At 42.2% G+C, this 17,028-nt stretch overlaps 1 protein-coding gene and 1 long non-coding RNA gene across 10 annotated transcripts in view; one reads left to right on the top strand and one right to left on the bottom strand.

The window, feature by feature from the left end:
• LOC309651492 overlaps nt 1-17,028 on the bottom strand; it is a 392,390-nt gene that overhangs the window by 218,355 nt on the left and 157,007 nt on the right. The window lies entirely within an intron of this gene.
• SH2D4A (SH2 domain containing 4A) overlaps nt 1-17,028 on the top strand; it is a 72,354-nt gene that overhangs the window by 28,843 nt on the left and 26,483 nt on the right. For 8 of the 9 annotated variants that reach the window (XM_082444256.1, XM_082444259.1, XM_082444255.1 and 5 more), the window contains 3 exons: nt 8,029-8,109; nt 14,414-14,525; nt 15,662-15,863. In XM_082444256.1, the coding sequence (XP_082300382.1) occupies nt 8,029-8,109; nt 14,414-14,525; nt 15,662-15,863 (395 nt within the window). The remainder of the gene's footprint in view (nt 1-8,028; nt 8,110-14,413; nt 14,526-15,661; nt 15,864-17,028) is intronic. The other variant, XM_082444258.1, reaches the window with a different exon arrangement.

The following is a 17,028-nucleotide window of genomic DNA, read 5'->3' as shown; positions in this document are numbered from 1 at the left end:
TACAAAATACCTGCCCTTTCCTTGTCTTTGACAGCAGTGGTAGCACTTGGGAAACTCAGAAATGATGTTCTGCTTAATATCTAGTGAGAGTGTTCTGGTTCTCAGTGGATCACAGCAAACATTCAGTGTTGCTGGGAGCCTGTCCCTGAATGGGAGGTGATGGTAAATATGAGAATTTAGCTGTCACCCAGCCATGTTCTGAGACATGCAGGTTGGGAAGCAGAGGCCATTCCCAGGCAGAGACAAGTCTGATGAGGAGTTAATAAGAGCCAGAGAAGAGGACAGGAGAGGCACTGTGTGAGCAGGCGCCCCTCCCTGGGGGAGTCTGGGTAAGAACTAGGGGTACCTCTCTGCTGAGCAGAGATCCTTAGGGACCCTTGGTGTGGACAGCCCTCCCAAAGCAGTCAGTGTTTAACCCCTTCCTGCAGGAGAATTTGGGAGGGAAAAGAACAGGTTTGAGGGTGGTGGGTGGGATGCTAATTAAAAGAGAAGCCCTTGTGTGGCTCTGTGTCAGGTGATTTGTAGGCTGGGGACTCATTCATCAGTAGACTGACTGTCCTTGCCCCGAAGGGGACCTTGGATAAAACTATCTGCTCACTTTTAGATTTTTATTTCCAGAGAATTACTTGTTTTTAACAGAAATGGCCTTCAAAGTGGACCACATTGCAAACCAGGAGATTAAAAAAAAATTAGAACGCAAATATTTGGAATTCAAAGCATTAAAAAAAAACCAAAAAAGACCTTGAAGCTAGCAGATTAAAAACCCTTGAGCAAGAGTCTTCCCTGTCATACATAGTATCTTCTTTAACCAAATGGAGCTAGAGATGAGACCTCTCACCTCTCCACCTCTACCATGTGCACGCACACACACACACACACACCCCTCCCACACTGCCCCAAGGCTCTGGCACCTGCTTTTACATCTGTCATTTCACTATAACTGATAACAAAAACATGCCACTAAAATGTGCATTTTAATCGTAAAGTTGACATTGAAACTGTGGTAGTGTTCAGTTGTGTTTTTAGGTGTTATTCTAACTCGTAGCGTTATGTTCCCTTCAGTAGAGAACAGTGAAGGGGCACCTGGATAATGATTTTTAGACACAATGAAAGGCTTCCACTTAGGTTTTCCTTCTTCCTTACCTCCTTCATCCCTTCCAAACTGAAGTTATTAAGCTTGCTGTCTACTCAGAAGCCAGCAGTTCTCTAAAACTGGATTTTGATTGTTTGCCTTCATAAAGGAGAGATTCAGAAGCAAGATACTGAGATCAGACCACTTGAAGAGAATGGAAAAGAATATGCTTGATTGCTACTTTTGGACCCTTATTCATCTCAAGGTCCTTCTACATAGCAACCACAGTTTGGGGTTCTATGTGGCACAGACTTTCTATTAAGAGTGAAAAGTAGTATTATAGCACAGCTCCTTAGGTGACTTAACCTAGGAGAGTAGGCGGGTGGAGACCCCTGCCCCGCACCGAGGGGTACACGCCCTGTGCCAGGGCCTGGTGGAGCCGTCGCAGGACGGCTGGCTCTTGTCTGCAGACAGACATGATGCCAGTCCCTCAGAGGGAGTAGGGGTCACACTAATAATGAGGAAACCACTGCAAATGGAAGGGGAAATGTATTCTTGAAATGCAAGTGGAATTTTGAGGGTTGAGTTGAATGTGAAGAAAAAAGATAATCCCAAACCAGTAACCGTTTCTCTTGATGTATATTCCCTCCTAGTATACATGAAGGAAGCATTTCAGTATTATTTTTGTGAGAGATTAAAGTATCGTGTATACCAGGTAAAAACAGACGAGGAATTAACCGTGCTCATTGTATTAATTCAAGAGAAGAGCCGTAATCAGAGAGTTACACAATTACCCAAGTAGTTTTTGTGTAACTGTAATAGAATTTCATGGTAGTTTGTAGAATAAAATTTTATATAAGATAGAATCACAGAATCGTAAGCCCTTAAAAGCCTTTTAAGCTGTTGGAGTTTTAAAAGTAGTATGTTATATTAAAAGCTTCATATAAAGTGAATTACAAAAGAGAAAAACAGTTCTGGTGTTGAGAGTTGTACATTACAAAGTTGGTACCACAACTTCATTTTGTGTGATGCACGTGATGTTGGCAATGATTCATTTATCCGACTCACTGGAGTAGCGTGCTGGGAAGAAAAATATGGAACCCTGTGGGGCCTTGCTGACCTTTCTGGGGCTCAGTTTCCTGGTCTGAAAAATGGAGGTTACAGTAGCTGCAAATCACTGGGTTGGATGTGAGTAAAATATTATATATGTAAATACTATTTTCTATTATTATTTATTGTTAGGCTCCTATTTTATGTTACGTCAAGACTTCCCAAATCAACCATGTTTTTAAGACTCTTTGACTACTCTCCTAACAATCCTTTGTTACTATCCTCACACTTTATATTCTTATACTTTATATTTATATATATTACAGCTATGTAAATATATAAATATTTATAATATCCTTAAACTTTATATTTAACAATTACTTTATTTCTCTTGCTGTCTTCCTTTTCTCCTTCATGGATCATATATCAGGTATCTCCCTGGTGAAATTGTAAGAGTGGCCTCTGAAACTCTTTCATATCTGAAACACTTTGCCCTAACAACCCTTATTAGTTCTGATTATTGCATTTCCTGACGATGTTACTGCCCAGTTCTGCTGTTTGCACATCGCTTGGAGGAGTCGTGGGTGAGGTGCGTTGCCGGCAGACAGACCTTCATGCAGCATGACAGTTCCATGCTCTGCTCTGCTCAGAATAAACTCAGGTGCTAAAGACTAATGCATTATTTAAAGAGGTGCCATAAAATTATACATCATACTAGAGTCCACTGTATTTTCAAGTCGGACTCTCCAGTAGTCTTTGTGCATAGATTTTGCTAGGAACAATGTTAGAGAAATGGGGAAAAGATTCCCTAAGGTCTCCGTTGTCCTAATTCATGTTTCAGTAAAATCTCTCCACAGGGACCACACAACATATTTTCAGCAGTAAAATTGAATGTCCCTTTTTCATCCTGTTAGTCTAGTTGGCTTTAGGAAAGTATCTCCACTTTCTCTATATTATTATTCTTTGTCACTTTATCAGAGCACAGTTTCATTATTCTGCCTCTCTCACTATTTTAGAAAGAAAGAAAAAAAAATGCTAAACCCCAGTATGCTCAAAAGCTTACTATATAGTCATCACTGGGAAATTCCCTTTTCACTTAAAATGGTTGAGAATAGAAATAGGAATCTGATTATTCCAGCGACCTGGTTAGCAAAGTGCAGGGACAGGCCATCGATTTTTGGAGAATTTGAATTAAGTCTCTCTTATTAGTATTAAAACTAGACTGAATATCTTTTAATGATTGAGAACGTGTTCATGAATACATAGTGTGTTCATTCATTCACCAAATACTTATTGAGGCCCTGCTAAGTGCCCAGTCGCTGTTCTCTTTGCCGAGGCTCCAGGTGTCGTGAATTAGTTAAGCTGACGTGATCTTTGCCCTCACAGAGGTTACTACTCTGACCATTAGTCTGTTAAGGAGTACCATGGATTTAAGAGGTGTAAGATCAGGATGAGCCAATACTTAACCTCGCAGTTTGTTTTCAGATGTAAACTCTTGATTTTAGCCCCTTAATTCAGCGGTCCCCAGCCTTTTTGGCACCAGGGACCGGTTTCATGGAAGACAATTTTCCACGGATGGGGGGTGGATGGGGGATGGCTCAGGCGGTAACGTGAGCGATGGGGAGAGATGGGGAGCAGCAAATGAAGCTTCGCTCGCTCGCCCGCCGCTCACCTCCTGCTGTGCGGCCCGGCTCCTAACAGGCCAGGGACCGTTAGCGGTCTGCAACCTGCGGTTTAGGGACCCCTGCCTTAATTCATCATTTTCTTCTTCACCATTAAAACATAAGCGCTAAAAATGTTCTGTTCACTGGAGCTTTCTTGTTTATTCCAAAGGCTCTTGACGTTTGTTTGATTGTATAGTCCTACTTTTAAACAGAGTGAATATTAGGTTGGAAGCCAGAATGAACCATTTTTCAAACCAGTTTAAAAAGTGAATATAATTAGAATAATTCTCATATGACACATAGTCTCTGGAGGAAATACAGTTTGTAACCATATAATATTGATGTTGCTGGCAGCGTCTTTTGTTTACCCATTGCTTATATAGATTTGAATGGCCATACTTCTAAGTTTAATGGTAATTTATATATACTTATAAAATCCTTTGGTCATTGTGGAGGGGCTCCACTCCCAGGTCTCCTTGGTACACATTGACTGGAGAGAACCATTCTGACTTGGTGTCTGCAGGAAGTCCACTAGCTTGTGATGTCATTGGCTTCCAAGTTTTCTCTCTATTTTTTTGGAGCTTTTGCATAAACGTTCCATGGCAGTTTTCGTTTTTAAACAAAACAAATATGAAGAAGATACAATAGCTTTAACCCTGCTCATAGGGCTTCAGCAGCTGCAGAAGTCTCTGTAATGCAGCAGGTGGGAGGGGACTGCCGTGGCTTCTGTGCACGAGAGCAGACAGATGTTCTCTCCGGGACACCCCACAGAAGGAGCAGGGCAAGGGTTTCAGCCCCTGCTTTCCTACCTATGAACAGGTCGCCTTACCTTTTTGGTAAAGGGCTAATACCTGCTTTGATACCCTTATGGTGTTGATATGAAGGTCAAATGAGGCATGGACTTGAAAGTTCTTTGTAAGAAAAAATTATGCAGGGAGGTGGGTAGTTTTCCAACCTTCCTTGTGTTGCAAATTGGAATAGCTAAAGAGTCTATTCCCTGGAACCCAGCGTCATACGGAAGCTTCAGAGAGGGCCCGGCGCCCTCTTCAGGACGCCTCTTCATCCTTGAGCTGGGGACGCTCAGAGTGCTATTCCTGAGGCTGTCTCCTCGTACTGACATCGTGAATCATCACTTTTGAGCCATGGATCTGGCTGTTTTTTAGTGAAGGAGATCTGGCTCACACTGCTTTCAGTCTATTCCATTGTACATGGTGTGCTTTGTGGATTCGTAAGCATGTAAGTGTATCTGAATGAACTGCTCTACGCAAGTCTTGATGAACTTCTTCATATTATTTTAACATTTTGGAATAAGAGCGAATCTTCGCTCACCCTTAAAATGAGAATTTTTATAAATGTGGTTCTCAGTACACGTGAATAGTTCTAGAGTTGACAATATGTTTTAGACACATGGAAGGATTTGAATAGAAGTACTGCTCTCTGGGGTGGTTGTTAAATTAATCAGTTGTTTATGCTAAATCTTATCTACTCAAGAACCAACTTGTGAGCTTTGATGTACTAAAAACAAACCTAAACCTTCAGACAAGGAAAGGCTGTCATCTCTGAGTGGCACCGGTAGGCGGTGCTGACGGTCACAGAGGTCCCTTCAGTCCCCGGCACCAAGTCCTGAAAATTGTCTTGTTCCTGCATCTGTGCTTAGATTTGAGCTCTTTTAAAAATATTGATGACCCTGTAATATCTGACAAGTGAAGAAGCAGTGAGCATGTTGAAAGTGCTAGTGAGAAAGGGCACATGATGATGATGGAAAAAATCCAGACTGTAATTTCTTAAAAAGCAAGTGGTGAGAAAACACTTTTGTGTGTATACATGAGATCGATAGTTCCATTGAAGGAATACTTCTAAGGGACAAAGAATAACTTGTACAGTGTGTTGAAGGTGTTATGTCCAAGCAGAGGACGGTAATTGGCAAGTGATGGGGGAAAATGCTTGACAAAATAGACCACACTTTGGGATATATGACTTAGAAGAGCAACGTCAGATATCTATTAGCCTGACGCTAATTCAGGAAACAACTAAGAGTTTGTTCAGGAGCTGATCGTGGTGGAGGTGCTGCTGATGAAACCTTGGTCCAAAGCTCTGCTAGTGGCAGAAGCCCAGGTTCCTCTGAAACACATGAGTGGAGAAGCGGGGGGCTGCAGCACTGTCTACAGCACCTGAGGAGGTAGCAGTGGAGCGCAGTCACCTGCCTCCTAATTTTCAGCACAGAAGAAACATCCTTTTTGCCAAATGATGCCCCACAGATCTTATATCATTGAGGGAAGGGAGAGTGAGCCTGTTTTTAAAGTTCACAGTTCTTATAGTGGAAATGTATTCAGAGACCACAAGCCTGAGCCCTTCAAAGCCATCTCGGACTTTTGAACAGACAGACTTATACAAAAGCTGTTGGAAGAGTTCTCATCTGTTCATCAGTAGAGGAACTGGTTATCGTCCTATTCTGCTTTAGATGCAGGGCAGCTACATATCCTTTTATAATATCAGAATAAGGAAAAGATGAGACAGAATATGGCAAGTAGCAATTGTGAAACCTATAGGATTCATTACTTTGCCAAGTAATAGGTATAAGAAATCTTTTGACCTGCAACTCATTTCCCTATCATGACAATATTGATATAGTGGAAAAAGCATGAACTCTGGCACAGGCTGGCTGTGTGATCCCAGAAAGCTGCACAACTCCTCTGAGATTCAGTTCCTTCACCTGAGGATGGACGTTATGTTGCTCCTCCTTCAGCGATGTTGTGGGCAGTGAAGATGATACTTACTAAGGCGCTGATGCAGAGCCTGGGCAGGACAGGCTCCAGTGACCCTCAGCCATCAGGGAAATCAGCATCGACTGTACTCCCATGATCAGTAAGTGACCTCAGCGGAGAGCTGGAGTCCAGGGCCGCCAGCGATGGCCAGCTTTATCAGCTAAGACAGGATAGACCAAACAGGCAATGGTCAAAACATCATGGAGGTGCATCTTTCTCCCTTGTAACGTCCAGGCTGGGTGTTCTGGTCCAGGAAGGCTCGGGTCTACACAGCCGTTCAGGGACTCAGGCTTTGGAGGCTGTGCTGTTTTTCTAGTAGCATGACTGCTGTCACCATTCCAGCCCAGAGAAGGGGGAAATGGCCTGGAGACACATGTGAAGGAGGTTTTAAGGGCCCGGATAGAAGTGGCCAATACCAGTTATCACCTGCATTATTTTGGAGATAATTATTCACATGGGCACCGAACTGCAGGGGCAGGATTGAGGTAGCCATGCTGGTTCGTTTCATGGCATAGAAGTGACCCTAAAGTACCCCCTGTGCTCCACACTGAATCTTGGTACCGACCTTTGGCTGCAACTTTGCAGGCAATTTCTCATCTATGCCAGGATCCAGGAAGGAGTCCTCAGGCACAAGGCTCATGAGTCGTGGTACCGTGGGTTGAGGGTGGCTAATATCGGCCACACAGGTCACATGGCTGCCATGCTGGCCTTGGCCCAGACTGCACTCAGGCCAGGGACCGGGTGACGGGGGCCGGTGTAACTGACCTGGTCTTATGAGGCGCCCCGTGTGCTGTGCCAGCTCAGTCACAGAGCCAGAGGGGTTGGCAGGTGGCCCACAAGGATGGTCCCAGGGAATCCAGGCAGCAGAACTGGGAACCCCATTGGCAGGAGCTGGCTCCTAGGAAATCCGTCTAGAGCAGCAGAAGCCTAGATCCCGAACTGGGAAGTGGGGACAGTGGGGGGAGAGGGGGGATGTGAGCGGGCAGGGAGGGTGGGCAGGGCTCCCAGGCACTGGGTGTTCCAGGTATGCCTCCAGCCCTAGAAGGGGAGAGAGGTGAATGCAGTTAAGTGGCCGAAACTAAGGCGTTTCTCTGGTCCGACCTAAAACACGGGATGGGGTAGAGCAGGGATTAAGAGAGAAAGAAGGGAATTGAGATTAAGGAGTAGTGTTGATGTCTTAAAGTCATCCCAGGGACCTTGGGGCCAGCTGGGAGCAAGACAGGAGCAAACCACCAGCTCCTGGCTGCTGGGCAGTGATTCATCTCTAACCCTACTGAGTGCAGAGGCTGGGGCTTCATATACCCGCCCCCTCAGTCAGGATGGGCTCAGGAGCTCACTTGCTGGTGGGAAAGGGCTGGATCCAGTTGGGGCGGGCAGCATTTGGGAACATCGACATGAGGGAAGCATTAACAGATTATCTTCTGAAATTGCACTGCAGCTCTAAATGGCATAAAAATGTGTTTCATTTAATTTCTAGTTGCCCTCCAGTTCCTCAAGAAATGTTCACCAAATGTTGGCAGATTCTATCAGTCGTATGAAGGAATATGGATTTCACCAGGTAAAAGACTTACCTTCCGTCTCAGGGGCTAAGTGCAGAGCCAGTTCCACTAATGTTTCACAAATTGTTTTATTAGCCTCATGCAGAAACGAAAATAAGCAGCACACTGTGAACTCTGTCTTTGAAAAGCTTGTGAGCACAGCTGTTCATCTTTACCTGTTTTTCTGGAGAGTCTTGAGTATCATGGAAAGGGTGTGCCAGGACATATCTGCTCGTCAGGACATATCGGACTCCTCCCTGAAGATCTGACGCCAGATAGCGTCCTGGACAGAGGCAAACGCTGGGGAGACTGATTTCAGAGAGAGATAGACAAAACATGAAACTTGGCAGAAATCGTGAATTCACATTAGGTTCCCTAGGTGTTCACTCTTTCTCGAGCCTGTCCCTTTGCGCTGAGCAGCTGCTTGGGTCACTGTGCCCATGGTGCCCGCAGGGCCTCCAGGAGCTCAGGTCTCCGGGTCCATCCGGACAGGGACCTCTCTGCTCCCTCCGTCCTACTGCCTTGTTACCATATATGCGGCTCAGGATAACTGAGGCAGAGACTGGAAAGAAAGCCTGTAGGGTTTGGCCCACAGATGGTCTGAAAAAGTGGAGTGAGAGATGAGGCTGTAAAATGAAGGTTCTGGGGGCCACAGGCTGGGATGGAGGCTGTGAGGAGGCGGCTGGGGCCGGTTCCCTTGGGTGGTGACCCAGGCCTGGACTCCTCTGCAGGGCCACGTGTGAGCTGGAGAGCTCACACGTTTGAGGCTTCAGTCATGGGGAGGTCTGGAGCTGTGGGCCTGGTGTGCAGACGCTGATGTAACACATGCCTCTTTATAAAACAGCAGCAGTAGTCCCTAAAGGAACTCCCCAGTGACACTGCCCTGATTACATTATGTCATTTTAAATGAGGGCAGGTGAGGAAGAAAGGACAGAAGATCTGCGTGTTCGTTCAGACGACCTATGTTGAGTTCCTCCTGCGTGCCAGGCTCTGCTGTGGGCACTAGAGACACAGTGAACGAAACAGATAAAGTCCCTGCCCTCGGAAAGCTTATACTCCTGATGGGGAGACAGATGATACATCTGTGTGTGAAGTCAGGGCCTAAGAGCTCTGCAGGAAAATCACGCAGTATAAGGGAGCTGAGGAACGCAGGGAGGGTGGGAGTTGGTTTTTATAGAGGTGGCCAGAGAAGTTGACATTGGAGCAGAGACCTGAAGAATGAGGGCGGGGTGATGGGGATGGCTGGGGCAGTATGTTCCAGGCAGAGGGAACAGCACGTAGGAGGGCACAGAGGCAAGAGCTCTTGGACACGGTGGAGGAATGACACAGAAGTCAGTAATGAGACGTAGTGAGGGGCTGATGAGGGAGCTGGTGGGAATATTTGTGTCAGCAGCCCGGGACGAGCGGCTTTGTGTCAGGGACCTTTGACAGCTCCGTCTGCCCATCTCTGGCTCCACACCCCGGCCCCTGGGCATCTGGACCAGCGTCCAGGCTCAGCCCTGCTGCCCCTCCACTCCCTGGCCTTCATCCTGCACCTGTGTGCTTCAGCAGAACACTTCTGAAGAAGAAATGATGGTTTTCTAAACAGAGAAAGTAAAGATCAACTTGTAAAGACTTTTCTAAAAGTAAATTTTCTGGAGGAATCCTTAGAGAAACTCGGGACAAGTTCTTGAGTGTTCTAGCTGCTTTGAATAGAAACAGCGGCCAGGGTCAGCTCTCATCTGCTATTACTCTGTGAAACATTAATTTTGTCTCCTTTCTCACTGTGCCCATACATAATGACACTGTGGATGAAAAAGGAGTGAGACTTACTAAACACAGCTCTCTCAGACACTGGAGTATCACCTCAGCAACCAAGTACCGCCCGATTTATTATTTACTTAATATATTTCTTTAAGTAGACTCACTTTGTAAACTTCTTGCTTTTCCTAAGCAACAGTATCCTTAGCATAACAGTATACTATGATAGCATAGTTTAATATTGTAGCTATATTTTTCTAATTATTTAAAATCATTTAAAAATATGTGTGTGGAAGACAAACAAAGCTCCCTTTGAATTTTTTTCTGTTTGAGCTTAGAAATTTCTACCAGCACTTTTGATGTATTTCAGGCTTGCCAACAGCTTCAATAAGGTAATGGCAAATTTTAAGTCATTTCAAACACCAAAAGCTGTTCTTTGGTTTTTATAATATTGACTAAAGAAGGGGGCTTAGCTCTAGGCAGGAAAAGAATGTAAGAAAAAAAGTGAAAACAGTCAAACCACAACAGTTTCGTTGCATCTGAGGTGAAGTGCATAATACGAATTATCACCATCTTCTGTGTTAACTGTGATTTAATGGTGATTGAAACCAGTTTCACAGCATCGAGGTACATATTTTACTTGTGGTGAAATAATTTAACCACAAGAAAGTCTTTATCTTTCTATAGGAAAACACAAAAGAAAAAAAACCATGATTTCTGTGGTGCAGAGCAAAGCACGGCCAGTCTTTCCCGCCCCTCAGCCTGTTTCATGACTCAGCTGATGAGTCTTTTTCTTGCCACACCAAGTTGTAAATTCATTTTTCTCATGAACACTCAGAAGGTTGTCCTCAAAGAAACAAAGGAATTTTTAAGTGATTTGGTGTGTTAGTTTTCTCTTTGGTTAAAAACAAATTCCCTTGAGTGTACTTAAGGCTACAGAACCGTACATGTCAAAATGGTTAAGATGGTAAACTTAGTGTTATGTATATTTTACCACAATTTTTAAAAACGTTAAAATGGTAATTTTATGTTATATGTATTTTACCACAGTAAATAATATTGTAAGTCCACTATACTTCAATAAAAAATTCCCTGTTTAAGGAAGACTCATGTTTCTTATTCTATATTTTTCCTTCTCAAAAATGATGCTTTTAAAAGATATTTTTGTATATTTTATTTTTTCTTTTCTTTATTGAAGTACAGTTGATTTACAATATTGTGTTAGTTTCAGGTGTAGAACAAAGTGATTAAGTTATTTTTTTTCAGATTACATTCCATTATACATTATTATAAGATATTGAGTATAATTCTCTGTGCTATACAGTAAATCCTTGTTGTTTATTTTATATATAGCAGTTTATATCTGTTAATCCTATACTCCTAATTTGTTCCTCCCTCCCTCGCTCCCTCTCCCGTTTGGTAACCATAAATATGCTTTCTATGTCTGTGAGCCTGTTTCTATTTTGTATATAGATTTATTTGTATTACTTTTTAGATTCCACATATATGTGATATCATGTAATATTTGTCTATCTCTGTCAGACTTACTTCACTAATTATGATAATCTCTAGGTCTATCCATGTTGCTGCAAATGGCAATATTTCATTCTTTTTTATGGCTGAGTAATATTCCACTGTGTATAAATATCACATCTTCTTAAGCCAATCGTCTGTTGGTGGGCACTTGGGTTGTTTCCATGTCTTGGCTATTTTAAATCATGTTGCTATGACCATTCGGGTGCATGTATCTTTTTGAATTAGAGTTTTCTCCAGATATATGCCCAGGAGTGGGATTGCTGGATCATATGGTAGCTCTATTTTTAGTTTTTTAAGGAACGTCCATACTATTCTCCATAGTAGATGCACCAATTTACATTCCCACCAACAGTGTAAGAGGGTTCCCTTTTCTCCACACCCTCTTTAGCATTTATTATTTGTAGACTTTTTGATGATGGCCATTCTGACTGGTGTGAGGTGATAGCTCATTGTGGTTGATTTGCATTTCTCTAATAGTTAGCGAAGTTGAGCATCTTTTCATGTGCCTGTTGACCATCTGCATGTCTTCTTTAGAAAAACGTCTGTTTAGGGTTTCTGCTCCTTTTTTGATTGGGTTGTTTATTTTTTTGATATTGAGTTCTATGAGCTGTCTGTATATTTTGAATATTAACCCCTTGTTGTTTGCATCATTTGCAAATATTTTCTCCCATTCCATAGGTTGTTTTTTCATTTTGTTGATGGTTTCCTTTACTGTGCAAAAGCTTATATGTTTGGTTAGGTCCCATTTGTTTATATTTTGCTTTTATTTCTTTTGCCTTGGGAGACTGACCTAAGAAAACATTGGTACGGTTTATGTCAGAGAATGTTTTGCCTATGTTCTCTTCTAGGAGTTTTATGGTGTCGTGTTTTATATGTAGGTCTTTAAGCCATTCTGAGTTTATTTTTGTGTATGGTTTGAGGGAGTGTTCTAATTTCATTGATCTACATGTAGCTGTCCAGCTTTCCCCAACACCACTTGTTGAAGAAGGTGTCTTTTCTCCATTGTACAGTCTCGCCTCCTTTGTCATAGATTAATTGACCATAGGTGCGAGGGTTTATTTCTGGGCTCTCTATTCTGTTCCATTGATCTTTATGTCTGTTTTTATGCCATTACCATGCAGTTTTGATTACTGTAGCTTTGTAGTATAGTCTGAAGTCTGGGAAGATTTTTGCCTCCAGCTTTGTTCTTTTTCCTCAGGATTGCTTTGGCAATTCTGGGTCTTTTGTAGTTCCATATAAATTTTAGGATTATTTGTTCTAGTTCTGTGAAAAATGTCCTGGGTGTCTTGATAGAGATCACATTAAATCTGTAGATTGCTTGGGATAGTATGGCCATTTTAACAATATTTATTCTTCCAATCCAAGAACATAGGATATTTTTCCATTTCTTTGAATCATTTTCAGTTTCCTTTACAAATGTTTTATAGTTCTCGGTGTATAGGTCATTTACCTCCTTGGTTAAGTTTATTCCTAGGTTTTTGTTTTTGTTTTGACGTGATTTTAAAATCATGTTTAAATTTCATTGTTAGTTTAAAGAAGTGCAACAGGTTTCTGTGTATTAATCTTGTATCCTGCTATCTTGCTGAATTCATTTATTAGTTCTAGTAGTTTTTGTGTTATGACTTTAGGGTTCTCTATATAGAGTATCATGTCACCTGCAAATAGTGGCAGTTTTACCTCTTCCCTTCCAGCTTGGGTACATTTTATTTATTTTTCTTGTCTGGTTGCTGTGGCTAGGACTTCCATTACTACGTTGAATAGAAGTGGTAAGAGTGGGCATCCTTGTCTCGTTCCTTTGGGAAGTCTTTCAGCTTTTCACCATTGACTATGATGTTGACTGTGGGTCTGTTGTAAATAGCTTTCATTATGTTGAGATATATTCCCTTTATACCCATATTGATGAGAGTTTCTATCATGAATGGATGTTGAATTCTGTCACGTGCTTTTTTGGCATCTATTGAGATAATCATGTGGTGTTTGTCTTTTCTTTTGTTGATGTGGTGTATCACATTGATTGATTTGCATATGTTGGGCCATCCTTGTGACCCTGGAATGAATCCAACTTGATCATGGTATAGGATCCTTTTTATGTGTTGTTGGATTCAATGTGCAAGTATTTAGTTGAGGAGTTTTGCAGCTATATTCATCAAAGATATTGGCCTGTAAATTTCTTTTTTTGTAGTGTCTTTGGTTTTGGCAGCAGGGTGATGGTGGCTTCATAGAATGAATTTAGGAGTGTTCCCTCTTCCTCAGTCTTTTGGAAGAGTTTGAGAAGGATCAGTATAAGTTCTTCTTTGTATGTTTGGTAGAATTCCCCAGTGAAGCCATTTGGTCCTGGACTTTTGTTTGCAGTGAGTTCTTTTTTAAATTACAGATTCTATTTCACTTCTAGTGATCGGTCTGTTCAAATTAGCTGTTTCTTCCTGACAGCTTTGGTGGGCTGCATGTTTTCTAGAAACGTTTCCGTTTCTTCTAGGTTGTCCAACTTGTTGGCATATAATAGTTCATAGTATTCTCTTATGATTTTTTTATATTTCTGTGGTATCAGTTATTATTTCTCCTCTTTCATTTCTTATTTTGTTTATTTGGGTACTCTCTCTTTTCTTCTTGGTGAACCTGGCTAGAGGTTTGTTAATTTTGTTTATCTTTTCAAAAAAACCAGCTCTTGGTTTTGTTGATCATTTCTATTTTTTTTTTGAGCTCTATTTTATTTATCTACTCTCTGATCTTTATTATTTCCTTCTTTCTGTTGACTTTGGATTTTGTTTGTCCTTCTTTTTCTAATTCTTTTAGGTGGTAACTTAGGTTATTTATTTGAGATTTTTCTTGTTTCTTGAGGAAGGCCTGTAGTGCTATGAACTTCCCTCTTAGAACTGCTTTTGCTGCATTCCATAGATTTTGTAAGGTTGTGTTTTCATTTTCGAGCTTTCTATTCTCTTCCATTCATCTATATGCCCATTTCTGTGCCCATACTATGACTAGTGCCTGCCTTACTGCAGGAAACTGCCAGAATCCCTCACCAGTGTTTGTTTTTGGTTTTGTAAACAGAAGAAAGAATCTGTGAAGAAAACACAAGATGAAGAAGTAAAACAAATAGATGAAGAGAGAACCAAGCAGATTTATAAGAGCTGGAAAGAAGATTCGGAGTGGCAGGCCTCTTGTGAGTACCCAGAGGCCTCCATAACAGCAACACTAAGCTAGTTTGTTCACCGAATAAGATGATCCATCTAGGAAGCACTTAGAGTGGTTGTTGAGAGATGTTTTAACACTAAACTATTACTCAGAGGCTACAGAGCCATCTAAACATTGACTAGCAGAAAGGTTCTCATCTAAACATTGAATAGCAGGAATGTTCTCAATTCATCTTAGTACCATCAAAATTATGATGTATGTATATGATGAAATGGTATTTATCTATGAAAAAATGTTTTGGAAGAGTGTTTAATGTCCTTGGAATGTGTTTATATCTTTTTAGCTTAGAGAAGAAAAATCATTATAAAATAGTATGAAAAATATCCCTACTTAAAAATGTCTAAGTATATGAGGGAAAAGAAGTGGCAGGTTAACATATTAACATTAGTTTTCTTGGAGAGGCAGGATTCAAGGTTATTTATCGGAATTCTTGTTTTTCTGTACTTTTCTCAGTTTTCAACAGTGAACACATCTTAACTTTGTAATCAGAAGAACACAGGGGTAACAGGCTGGATGTGTCAGCATCACTCCCACACCTATGGCTCAACCCTGCCCCCTTCTGAGTTAGCACTGCCCAGAGATCGTCCTCCTAGGGAGAGGCCAGTGCAGATGAAGGCAGAGCAGAGCATGTGTGAGGATGCTGGGAGGATTCGGGTTTGAAACAGGATTAGAGCTTCCATCTGACTTGGACAGAGACACCCTAACTTCCCGGTCATCCCTTGAAGCAACAGGAGGAGAACGGGCGGCCATGTTTGCAGAATGTTGGGAATTCCATCACAATGAACATCATTAAAATGACAATTTTTGTGAAGTGAAAATGTTTACCAGATCCAATCACTTCTATGCAGTGAAATCTTAGTGTAATGGAACACTTTAGGCATTTCTGTGAAATCAAACATAACAGATTCTGACCAATAATGTCTGAAGTGCAGATACACTCAGTAAAGCTTATTCTTACATCCTGCATTAGGGTCTTTAATGCTAGGCATTGCTGGTGCCTGTTCATTGTTACCAGAGTCCGTTCTGTTCAGTTTGTGGTGCTGATTCTTCTAAACATCTCCGTGGGCTCATGAGGGCCTTTCTCAAACCCCACTGTTTTTCTAGTGCGAAAATCCAAGGCAGCTGATGAGAGGAGGCGCTCCCTGGCCAAACAAGCACGGGAGGACTACAAGAGGCTGTCCCAGAGGGGGAGAAGTGGTGAGGGGCCACAGAGCCCCCCTGGTGGCCCCCAGAAACCCCGGAGGCCCCCCCTTCCACCCAAGCCTCAGTTCCTGAGCCCTGCGGGACACCCCTGCAGACCTCTCAGGTAAGAAGCCATGCAGGTGGCTTTAAGCATAAGCGGTGAAATGGCCGATTAAAATAGATGAATTGCGTGGCCGCTGCGGGGAGAGAGCCTGCTGGTGCCATTCAATCCAGCCCCACCTCTGAGTCTGTGATGCTGAGACACCTGGGCAGCCCTTCATCTCCCCTCATCTGTAAAATCCCCACTGTGGGTACCATTATCATAGCCAGGAGCTTCGTGAAGATGCACAGCGAGGTCCTGTGCCCCCAGCCCAGCTCACCCCCACCTGGTGACAGCCAGTGAGGGGAGGGGGGACAACTGGGGAGTCATCACAGTAGGAACCCAGGCTTGTCAGCCTTCACATCATGAGCAGAGCTACATTTCCACTGCTCAGGATTAAAGATGTGATGATAATTCTCATTCTGGGATATACAGCCAAGCTCATAGATTGAGAATATGGAAATGTTTCTTTTCTTTTTTTTTTTTAATATCTTTATTGGAGTATAATTGCTTTACAATGTTGTGTTAGTTTCTGCTGTACAACAAAGTGAATCAGCTATATGTATACATATATCCCTATATCCCCTCCCTCTTGAGCCTCCCTCCCACCCTCCCTATCCCACCCCTCTAGGTCATCACAAAGCATCGAGCTGATCTCCCTGTGCTATGCAGCAGCTGGAAATGTTTCTTTTTTAAATGAAGACTTTATTTGGCCATGGTGGTCCCTTTGCCTCCTAGGCTGTGGGGGGAATTAGGCAGAATAATTTGTTTTGGAAAATCCTTGAATAAAAATACAGTGCAAACCCAGAGCTAACATCATTCTCAATGGTGAAAAACAAACCATTTCCACTAAGATCAGGAACAAGACAAAGTTGCCCACTCTCACCACTATTATTCAACATAGTTTTGGAAGTTTTAGCCACAGCAATCAGAGAAGAAAAAGAAATAAAAGGAACCCAAATCGGAAAAGAAGAAGTAAAACTGTCACTGTTTGCAGATGACATGATATTATACATAGAGAATCCTAAAGCTGCTACCAGAAAACTACTAGAGCTAATCAATGAATCTGGTAAAGTAGCAGGATACAAAATTAATGCACAGAAATCTCTTGCATTCCTATACACTAATGATGAAAAATCTGAAAGAGAAATTAAGGAAACACTCCCATTTACCATTTCAACAAAAAGAA

This window comes from Balaenoptera physalus, assembly GCF_965194825.1.
Source record: "Balaenoptera physalus genome assembly, chromosome: 21".
In the NCBI taxonomy this organism is placed as follows: domain Eukaryota; kingdom Metazoa; phylum Chordata; class Mammalia; order Artiodactyla; family Balaenopteridae; genus Balaenoptera; species Balaenoptera physalus.
Note: the sequence above shows the minus strand (reverse complement) of the source record. Positions and strands in the feature narration are given on the sequence as shown.